The sequence below is a fragment of the Episyrphus balteatus genome, chromosome 1, assembly GCF_945859705.1.
Source record: "Episyrphus balteatus chromosome 1, idEpiBalt1.1, whole genome shotgun sequence".
Classification (NCBI taxonomy): Eukaryota; Metazoa; Arthropoda; class Insecta; order Diptera; family Syrphidae; genus Episyrphus; species Episyrphus balteatus.
The window spans coordinates 162,849,217-162,860,283 of record NC_079134.1 but is presented as its reverse complement, the minus strand read 5'-3'; the positions used below and the strand labels follow the sequence as shown (position 1 = coordinate 162,860,283).

At 32.0% G+C, this 11,067-nt stretch overlaps 2 protein-coding genes across 2 annotated transcripts; both read left to right on the top strand.

Annotated features, from left to right (window-relative positions):
* The first annotated feature begins 1,035 nt into the window (after nt 1-1,035).
* Nucleotides 1,036-1,903, top strand: LOC129906412 (uncharacterized). The gene is made up of 2 exons (XM_055982174.1): nt 1,036-1,125; nt 1,181-1,903. Exons 1-2 carry the CDS (start codon nt 1,111-1,113, stop codon nt 1,760-1,762), a joined length of 597 nt encoding a protein of 198 aa, XP_055838149.1. The 5' UTR covers nt 1,036-1,110; the 3' UTR covers nt 1,763-1,903.
* Nucleotides 1,904-7,041: 5,138 nt separating this feature from the next.
* Nucleotides 7,042-8,020, top strand: LOC129905596 (cuticle protein 1-like). Its single transcript, XM_055981110.1, has 2 exons — nt 7,042-7,197; nt 7,270-8,020. The coding sequence occupies exons 1-2, from the start codon at nt 7,183-7,185 to the stop codon at nt 7,750-7,752; spliced, it is 498 nt and encodes a 165-aa protein (XP_055837085.1). The 5' UTR covers nt 7,042-7,182; the 3' UTR covers nt 7,753-8,020.
* The last annotated feature ends 3,047 nt before the right edge of the window (nt 8,021-11,067 follow it).

Below are 11,067 nucleotides of genomic sequence, written 5' to 3'. Positions count from 1 at the left end.
GCTGTGACCAGTGACTAAAACTTTAGATTAAGTTTAGTTTCTCTTTGCCTTATTAAATGAAACTTTAAATATCTCGAGCAATAAAAGAGATATCGGGAAAATTTAAACAGTTTTTGAAAAAGAATATCTGTTCTTATAATAACCGTTACAAATTTGTTTATAATGAACTACCCCACATAAAAACAGAACCTCGAAAACAGCCAAAATGACGTTTTTTAACGGTAATATTTCAAAAACCGAGGCCAATCAAATTTTTCTGACTTCAGATTCGGATTCAGCACCCCAAAAAATACTAGAAAAGTATATTTTGGTTCTTGTGGCAAAAAAAAAGTTAAATTTTGTTGACCAGTGTAATTTTGATTTTCATTATGTTTTTTTTTTTTTTTAGATAAGTATGGTAACACCAATTCTTCTTCGGATAAATTAATTAATTAAATACTAATATGCAAGGCTTTAAAGTTCAAAAAGATATCACCCTAGAGCAAAAATAGGCGTCATAATTATATCAAAAGCAGGTGTACAAATGTTCGACCGATTTTTATCGCAAGTTTCTAGTTTCTAGCAACGGAAGTAATAGTTCTACACCCCCTTTTAACATAGCTTAAAGAGATTTTTGTCGTATAACAATCGACCTTAGAATTGGTCTAAGAATGAATAAATTGATTAATGATATAGCATAAACGCATGTTACTTAATTTTTGGCAATGACGTCATTTTTGTTTTGTTTTTAAAAATTACTACCAAGTTAACCAAACTACCTCAGATATTCAACTTTACTGAGACAACAAGTTGCTAGTACGTTAATTATATCACAAATGCGTGAAAGTATCCCACCATTGACCGGCCCCTAAAGCAACTTGCCAATGTCATGGTAATAAATTTAATTGTTAATTGTACCAACAATTTTTTTAGACTCTTAGGATATGGCATAGAGACAAAAGAGTCGATTTCTATGTGTAACAAATTCTTTGGAGGAGTGTCAAAAGATTTTGGGGTATAAAAGTTGTTAGCAAAAATTATCATTCATACAGTTCACTTTAGACTGAAAGCCTAATTGGAAGTTTAGAATTATACTCTATAGTTCAATTTAATTATTTTTAAATTTACAAAATGTTCTCAAAATTGGTAAGTAATATTACGTTTATTGGATAAACTTAATCTAAGTATCGCTTCTTTGCAGATCGTTGTTGCTCTTATCTCAGTTGCAGTTGCTGCTCCTCAACACCACACAGCTGCTCAATTCCCAGCTGGAGTTGATCCTTCAAAATGTCCAGGTTTCCCAATTTGTGATAATGCTCTTCTGCATAACCAACAGCCATCAGCCAGTTGGAGTACTCCAGCTCCATCATGGAATCAACAACCGTCACAATCACAATGGGAACAACCTCAACAACAGTGGAACCAACAACCTCAACAGCAATGGAATCAACCTGAACCTCAACAACACTGGAATCAGCCACAATCTCAACCACAATGGAATCAGCCCCAACCTCAGCAACAATGGAATCACCAACAACCTGCCGCATATCAGGCTCCATCAAACCATTTATCAAGTGACGAAATATCCGGTGCTGGTGGTGATAAATACCCAGCTGGAGTTGACCCAAAAAGCTGTCCCAACTATCCATACTGTGATGGTGCTGCCAGTCATAATGCTGCTGCTCCAGCTACTGCTGCTCCACCACTACAAGGGTACAATGAGAGGCAATACCCAGCTGGAGTATCACCTCACTCCTGCCCTAACTTCCCATACTGCAACTAAGGATTATAATGTTATTTTAATTTGTAGACTTCCTATCCTTATGTATAAAGCATCAGACCTTAGAATACTTAGATCCATTATTTAAATGTCCTTATCCTTTTCAAGTTCACATTTCTTCACTTAATATGCTGATCGATTAATCTGTTTCATTCATTTTATATTTTTTGTTATAAAAATAAATAAATGAAAAAATGTGTAAAATAATTTTTTTTAATTTAATTTTCAAAAACTTTCAATTATAGAAAATCGAATCTATTCAGTCAGTTCAGGTTTCCCGAAAATTTTATTTTCAGTCTTGTTCTGGTATTGTAAGTATTTGTTTTGGCTTTTAATACTGTTCCAATTTGTTAAGTATAATTTTTTAGGAAATACAGAAATATCGTGGTATAATGGTAGACATGCCGCGAATATTCGGCCACTATTCGGTATTCGTATTCGGCCTAGTTTTTTGATATTCGGTATTCGGCCGAATAGTTCACCATAATATCTGGCCGAATAAAGCTTTAATTTAGTTAGGAAATAAAACTTATTTCTCAACAAAAATTCTGTTAAAAATAAATGTTTCACATACGCCCCAGTGACCGCTTAGGTATGAACTTAAAATTTTTTTAAACTTTTGCTACCAGTCAGTTTTAAAAAATAAAATGTTAGACTGAGTTGCTCTTATTCATTAAAGTACCTATGGAATATTTAATATTTGAAATGTTAATTTATGGTTAAACACTCGCTCGTTTGATACTTCTTTTTTTCTCATTTTTAATTCAAATAAAATGCACGACTGGGGTCGCACGTACTTGCTCTTATGCTTAAAGTAACTCTAATGTTAAAGCTTTTTATTTAAGAAAATTAGGAAAAATTTGATATTTTCAAGAACCTATGAAGGTAGTGTAAAAAAATAAAATCTGTTTTTATAATTAATTAAACACCGTTTTAAATGATGTTTAAAAAAAAAACCAAGTATGGCATTTTATTACTTGTATAAAAATGTATTTTTAGAAAAAAAATTTCGAAAATCATAGGAGCCGTTTTTTTAAAAAATAATTTTTTATATATAAAAAATGTCTAGCATTTTTCAAAAAATAGTTGGTATGCCATTTTGAAGAAATAATTAATTTACACATAAAAACTAAATTTCAAAATTTTTCATTAATCCGTTTTCAAAAAATTGATTTTCAAAAAAAAAATTTTGAAATATTTTTTAAAAATCCAAAATTGCGTTTTTTGAAAATTTTCCTTATTACCTTTACTTAAACACTTTTGTATAAAAATTTTCATTAAAATCGGGTTAATGTTGTACGAGATATTCAGAAACGAAAAAAACCATTCTATGACAGGTACCGTTAATAACGGTACAAAAAATATTTTTTTTATTTAAAAAGTTGGCTCTTATGTGTAATACTACAAACAAAAATTTGAATCAAAATCGTTAGAGCCGTTTTTGTAAAAAATTAACTTTTGTATTTCCGTTATATCGCAGGTACCGTTAGTTTTGGTCATAAAAAAAAAAATTTCAATTTCCCCTCTAGGGAATCACCAAAAACTGCTAACTATTAAGTTTGAAGAAAATCACTTCACTTGTTTAGACTGCAGCTCCAGATAGAGACAGACACACAGACAGACAGAATTGCCGGACCCACTTTTTTGGCATTCTCCATCATCATAATGTCATGTAAAATTGTTATCTCAAGTTCGATTTTTTTACGAATCCTAAACGTGCCCTATAGTACCTATATCGCAAGTAAAAATCAGATGGTTGTGTGAAATAGACAGGACAGGACAGGACATTTTTTAGGAAACAGATATACTGTGCGCGTACTCTCAAATGTGAGTTAAAAAAAAATAAATTCAAATTGTATAAGGCTCGAAACCCCAAAATATATGTTAATTTAAGCAAATACAGGCAAGACCAATTTTTCCTTATTTGGGGTAAAAAAAATTCAGTTTTATGGCATGAAATAGTTTTATCAAAATCGTTAAACCGAAAAAATCGAAACAATGCAGAAGTTCAAAAATTATGTATGGGAGGTAACCGTTCTAAACAGGTCAAAAAAAAAAAAAACAAATTTTAAAATTTGATTAGAGATTATAGATTTGAAAAAAAAATCCGTTTATCCGATTCCGCGATGGGAAAAGTTCTGAACGAACAGATCGACGAACATCAAAAGCCACTTTTTTGGATGTCCCCATCATCTCCATGCTGAAACATTTCGAATGCTTTTTTTGCGCTACAAAGGATTCTTCAAAAAGAGTTTAACAACAGCAATAATAACTTGTGAACTCAAACGTGTAAACATGATGTTTAGGAACTCTAATGTCAGTGACTTCCAGAGGACAAGGATTAAAGCCTTATGGTTGTTTTTTTTAACTAGCGCAGAAGTCCTATCATTAGTATATTAGGTTCAGCGACAAAAATCTAGCAAGTGATTCCATTAACAACACAGTAAGAACTCCTGAGGAGATCCAGAACATCAATTCTAATTGGTAGGGACTCGAATTTTTGATAAAATTGTAATACCTCAAGTCGCTATAAACAAAAACACAAACAATTATTTTGGCAATTATTTCAAAATCATTTTTTAAGTTCTTAATATTAAAGTCAGAGGGGAAAATAAAGAAAAGTAATGCGTTAAACATTCATTAGGTGCGGCTTAGAAAAGAATGTCTGTATTTGAGTACGTTTATACCTGAATTCAAGATTAAACTGTTGTAGAACTTAAGGGGCTATATCTAGTTGTAAGTGCGGAAAAAGTTCTTTTTTATGGATTTTTTGTGAAGAGGCATTTAATTATATAAACATAAAGAATACATGTACAGTACATATAGCTAAGTTAATGTATTAAAATAATTCGCTGTGTTTTAAAAAAAAAGTAGTAGATCTCCTAGACGACCTCCAAAAAAAGGTGTCTGGCGGTGAGCAAGATATCTCTGATCCAAATCACCTAAAATTAAAAAAAAAAACCAAAAGATTCATTTCCAGGGTACTAGAATGCAGGCAATGAACGAAGGAATAGTCAAAATTTTGATTTTTGACAAAATGGCGGCTTCCCAAAGAAGCCTAAATTTTACACAAAATTTACACAAAACGCGTTTAAAAATTTTGGGAACCATGTATACTTAGTTAAAAAGTCTTCACAAATACGTATATTCTCGGAAACTAACTGCTGTATCAATTTTTAATATGTATCAATAAAAAAAAATTATTTTATTTTTTTCAAAATTACAACAAGGTACATATAACCCCTTAAAGCTGCTCACTATCTTTTCTAATTCAATGTTTGATCAAGGGGCCAGGTAGTGCCCAGCCAAGTTCTCTAGCAACTTTGGCACTACACCCTTTTTTACAGGAAACAACTCAGGCCATTTTGGACCCCCGCCTAACTTCCACACCAAAGATGCTAGCTACATTTGTTGAGCTGGTCAAAACCAAACACCTCACAAAATTTCAGCCTCCTACGATGAGTAGTTTCTGAGATATAGGGCTTCAAAAATCGCAAAAACCGTAACTGACTCACTGACAGATCATCAAAATTATGGAGAACTTCCCGATATCGTAGAAACTTGAAATTTTACACGGTTTTACACTTGTGGTGTATACAAAGGAAAAAATTTGAGATTTTCAATTCAGGGGGCGTGGCATCCGCCCATTTCCGCTGAATTTTCATCAAATATTATAGAGCACTTCTGATTTTATCGTAGAATCTTGAAATTTGGTAGAACGATAGAGATGGTAGTTTATACAAAGGAAAAAATTTGAAATTTGAGAATTTCAGCCAGGGGGCGTGGCAACCGCCCATTTTCACTGAATTTTTATCAAATATAGAGATTTTCAATTCTACAGCCATACCTTGCAAAAAGTAGTGAAATCACAACAAAAACATTACTGTTAAAAAAAGAGCCAAGTTCACCTATGTTGAAATTATGCTGGCACAAAAAGTATTGAGATGTAAAAGTGTACCAAGTTCTAAAGTTTGGATTCAAATTTGTATCAATAAAATTTTGATTGTTTACTTGGCAATAATTTTTGAAATAACTTTAAAAATCGGTAATTAAAAGAAAAATTGTCAAGAGAACAATCAAAATTTTATTGATACGAATTTGAACCCAAACTTTAGAACTTGGTTAACTTTTACATCTCAATACTTTTTGTGTCAGCATAATTTCAACATAGGAGAACTTGGCTCTTTTTTTTAACAGTAATGTTTTTGTTGTGATTTTAATATCTAAATTTTTTAAGAACACTATACTTCAAATAGATATTCGTACATTTAACGAATCAATTTTACAAAAATTATTTAAGTTATCAAATGTGTCATAAAAACTAAAAAAAAAGTTAATAATTTTGTCAAAATATTTGAAGGTTAAGGTGTTATGATCTGTTTGCCTTATGGTAAGAACAAAAACCTGTTGGTTATTCGAATAAATTAGAACTTTCAATCCTTTTACCAATTATAAGCATTACCTATACTGCTACCCTTATAAGTGGGTACGAGTATTTGAATTTCTTGAATTTTTATTTTTTTCTACTTTTCGAAGTAAATTAGAACTTTCAATCCTTTTACCAATTATACCTTACCTATACTACGCTACCCTTATAAGTAGGTATTTGAATTTCTTGAATTTTTATTTTTTTTTTTTCTACTTTTCGAAGTGGTTGGCCTCACTATTCTACAAAAAATTAATATATTCAAAGATAAACAACTAAAAGAGAGTAACAACTCACTCTCCTCCGTTCTTATGGGTCAATGGTAAGCTCAATACGTACGTCTGCGCAACGGATACCTGTGACTAAATGCCTACGGACATGTAGATTAATGGATTGGAATCGAATTGATTCCCTTGCAGTATAATGCAACTCTGATATAGAGTCTCACAGTGCACAGCAACAGAACAAACTCTACCACAAGACTTGCGAGCTTTCTGTCTTCCGGTACGACGGCGACCGACCAACGACAACAACGATGGCGAGATTTACCTTTGTGCATGTTATGGCTCGCGCTAGCTAGCTTACGGCATGCAGCGCTGTGGCGCACGTTGGCGACCAGTAAAACAACAAAACTTGGAGTAGGGTAATTAGAGCACAAGTGAATGAAAGTATCCCACCACTGGCCCCTAGAGCCAGCTCTTGCCAATGTCTTAGTGTCGGGGCTTTAATGTAAATTGCAGCAACCACATTTTTAACCTCTTAGGCAAGCACACTCTAGCATAAGCTAAAGGCGTGGTATAGCTACACAGCCCCGATTTGTATATGTGTTACAATTCTCGGAGGAGAGACAAAAACTATTCCGGGTATATAAGTTGTTAGCATAAACGGTCACTCGTACAGTTCACTTCAGACTGAAAGCCTAATTGGAAGTTTAGAATACACAACTCTATAGTCCAATTCTTATTTTTTTTTATTATTAATTTTTAAATTTACAAAAATGTTCTCAAAATTGGTAAGTAACCAGAACCTTTGGAATATACATTGGCACGGATAAGCCAACTAACCGCCATCTTCGTCCTTGCAGACCCTTGTAGCCCTCATCTCAATTGCGGTTGCCGCTCCTCAGCATCCGCCAGCAGCTCAATTCCCAGCTGGAGTGGACCCATCAAAGTGCCCTGGTTTCCCAATCTGTGATAATGCACTCCTGCATAACCAACAGCCCAGCTGGGGTGCTCCAGCTCCATCCTGGAATCCACAACCACAACCACAATGGAACCAACCTCAGCCACAATGGAATCAACCCCAACCACAGTGGAATCCACAACCTCAACCACAATGGAACCAGCCACAACCATCATGGAACCCAGCTCCATATCAGGCGCCATCCGTTGGCGGTGACAAATACCCAGCTGGAGTGAATCCACAAAGCTGCCCCAACTATCCATTCTGTGATGGCGCTGCCGGTCATGGTGCTGTCGCTGCTCCACCATTGCCAGGCTGGACTGAAAGACAATACCCCGCCGGAGTGTCACCTCACACCTGCCCCAACTTCCCATACTGCAACTAAGGATTAAAAATTTAAAATTCAGTTTTTAGTCTTCTGTCCTATAAAAAAAGCCTCAGCTGTTGCACTGCCTAGCTTCTAAATATTTCACTCATTTCCCCCAGTTTTTTTTTCCGTTTTCCTTTTTTTTATTTTCAAATTCTTTTTTACTTTCTGTTCTTTTTTTCCTATATGTTGACGAATTTCTTTTCTATTCATTTGTTTGTTTTATATTTTTTTTTAAGTTTTCCCAAAAGAAAATAATAAATGATAAAAATATTAAAAAATTAAATTTAGTTTTTTCATTTAATTTTTATTTTTATTTTTAATAGCAATAGGAAAGTGATTTTTTTTAATGAAATTTCAGCTTGTTAGTTTGATAAAAATTACTATGTTCAAAACAAACTGTAAGGTTAGCAAATTCAGTTTTTGCGAGTCACTCTTGTAGTTTTTTCTTTGATAAATATTAGTTAGTTAACACCCACACGACTTATTGACCTGAATTTGATGAAGAAATAGTGTACATTTTCAAGACGGCGCAAAAAATGTTGGTTTCTTTATTTGGTGAGGTGACTAAGAGGCGGCTTTTATAGTTAGGTATCTAAGCAATTATGTGTTTTTTGATAGATTGAATTAAAGATATGAGCAAAAAGTAACTATTCACCAGTTTCCGATCAGTGAAAAATTTAAATCATTATTATAAATTACACGACGAGTTGATTTAAAAACACAAATTATAAACTTTAATTAAAAAAAAAAACATAAAAACAGGCTAGGTGCAACTTACACTGCATGACTTCTAATTGGTAGGTAACCCTTGTAAAAGAGAGACCAGATATTATTTTATTAAAAAAAAAATCCAATTCAAGTGAAGGTCACAGTTAGATGTTTGCATTCAAATTTATTCGAGATGAAACAAAATTCCCCTTATTTTCCGAATTAATTCTTCATTCTTTAAAAGTTGCAGAGTTCATATACACAATGTGAACATTTTTTTTTTTTAAAGGCTTACTTTTTAAAAGGCTTACAATTTTAAAATTAAGGAAGGATTTCGGACCTTAAGGTAAGTTTTATTTAGAAATTTCCTCCTCCAACCCCCGAAGGCCCCCTTTTCGTCATGATATTTATTTTGCAATCGGAGTATTTAAACCTATATGTTAAAGGTTTATGTTAAAGTATACAAATAGATTAAAATAATTAATTAACACTACCAAATTTCTGTTTCGGCCAAGCAAGTAAATTTTCCGACAGTTTCCACAATTTTGTTTAAATTAAATGGTCACTGTGACGTATACGTGACTTTTTTTCATTTTTTTTGGACTGAAGATGTCTTAACAGGTAATCAAACTGTATTGTTTTTGAACAAAATTATTCTTAGAAATTGTCTTATTATTTATGATATTTATTTAAAGTATAATAAAACCTATATAATAGTTAAATAAGGAGAAAAGAAGATTAAATACTTTAGCTTTTCTTTTGATGACCAATAAATACACTCTGCAAGTTTTTTTAAAACTCAAAAAAAAATTTTTAAGACATGTGCGCTGTTGGTGTTGACTGTTTCCCCCTATTTCGGACCTGAGAAATCGATTGGCATCATTAGTTTTTCGATTTATCGGTAAGACTTGAAACAAATTTTTTTACAGAAGTTTTTTTTTCAATAATTTTAAGAATTTTGCCCGGTTTAAAGTCGTTTTTCTTGTTTATATTGCTATTTATTCTGCTCAAACGTTATATTTAGTACCAGCATAATACACAATATAAACAATTTCGAGCAATTTATTTAACAATTCAGCTTTTTTTTTATTTAAGAAATTTGGATTTTTTTTTACATATTAGCTGTGTTTTATTTTCCTCGTGATCCGGATCAGACCACTTATTTATTTGCGAAACAATAACAAAACGAAATCCTGCTTTTGTTGTAAAGCTAATAAAAACAATGATCTGATCCGGATCACAAGGAAAATAAAACACAGCTATTATCGTTTCATTATGTTTTAGTGGAGTAACTTAAGCAATCCAGATCCAAGTTTGATGATGTCTGTTCTTAAATATCGGAAGTGAATAGCACTTTAACTTCTTTGGGTTAAATAGTTTTTATCGGAATTAACGCGGATTTCCCTTATTTCAAAAAAAACCCTTTCACCTTAAATATTTGTATAGACTGCTTAGATTCTGGTTTCTGTTATAAATGAAACATTTGTACCAATTTTCATTGGTGTAACATTATTTTCCCAGTTTTTGTTGTACTAATTCCGAATTTCATCATTTCATAAAAAAAACACCCTTTCACTCAAGATACTTTTGTAGACTCTTTAGATTCTTAATTCTTATAAGAAACAAAACTTTTTCAATAAGTTTGAAAACTTAACAAAATTTATATCAGCTAATATGATACGTTTCTCACACATAATTCAACCCATCAAAAAAACACCCTTTCACCAAAAATATTTTTAAACACTTTATGAATCCTTTATCCCTGCTTTATCCAAAACCTTCACTCCAAACTTCATCAGTGTATCATGTTTTTCACATGAGTTTTGATTATATTTTACCTGTTGAAGTAAAAAACACGCTTGTTTTTAATCAGCAATAACTTTTCTTAGAGCAATCGTATTGACTTTATTTTTATGTAATTAGATTCAGCATTAAAAAATACCTCAAAAACATGTGTTATTATTTTAATATTCGACAAACAAAACAGGTAGGTTTTCCAATGTGAATAAAAAACTGGACTTTATAAACATATGTATGTATAAGAAGAATCCATTTAAATGTCATTAAGTAGAAGTTGTTTCCAAAAAGAAAAGTACGACATAAAACCTGGGGGTACATTCTATAAATAACGAAACGAAAACGATCGTTCGTTTTTGAAAAACGAAAGAAAATTTGCGACAGATACAGAACAAATTTTTTCGTTTTTCAAGTTGTATGAATCAAACCTTTCGCACACACGAAAACGTTTGTTCGTTTTCGCCATACAGAATCTCACCCCTGATTTTTCTGTTTTGAATTCGTGCCTCAATCTTATTTTTGTTGATCATTCGTCAGTTTTTCCCCTGTAAGTCTTTTTTAGTATAAAAATAACAATAACACAGACAATAACATAAATTTAACGTTTTCTCAAATTCAATAAATTTAATTTTTTTAAAAAATTTCAACATGCGGACACACTTTTTTTATAATAATTTTTTTTTTCCTCTTGGGCATTTAATTTATGTATCGAAATAATTAAATTTACTTAATATTAAATTTTACAAGAGAGAAGAAGTGTCTTTAAAAAGAAACTAAACACTAAAATCAAAAATACAAAATTCATTCACTAGAAAAGAATATTTT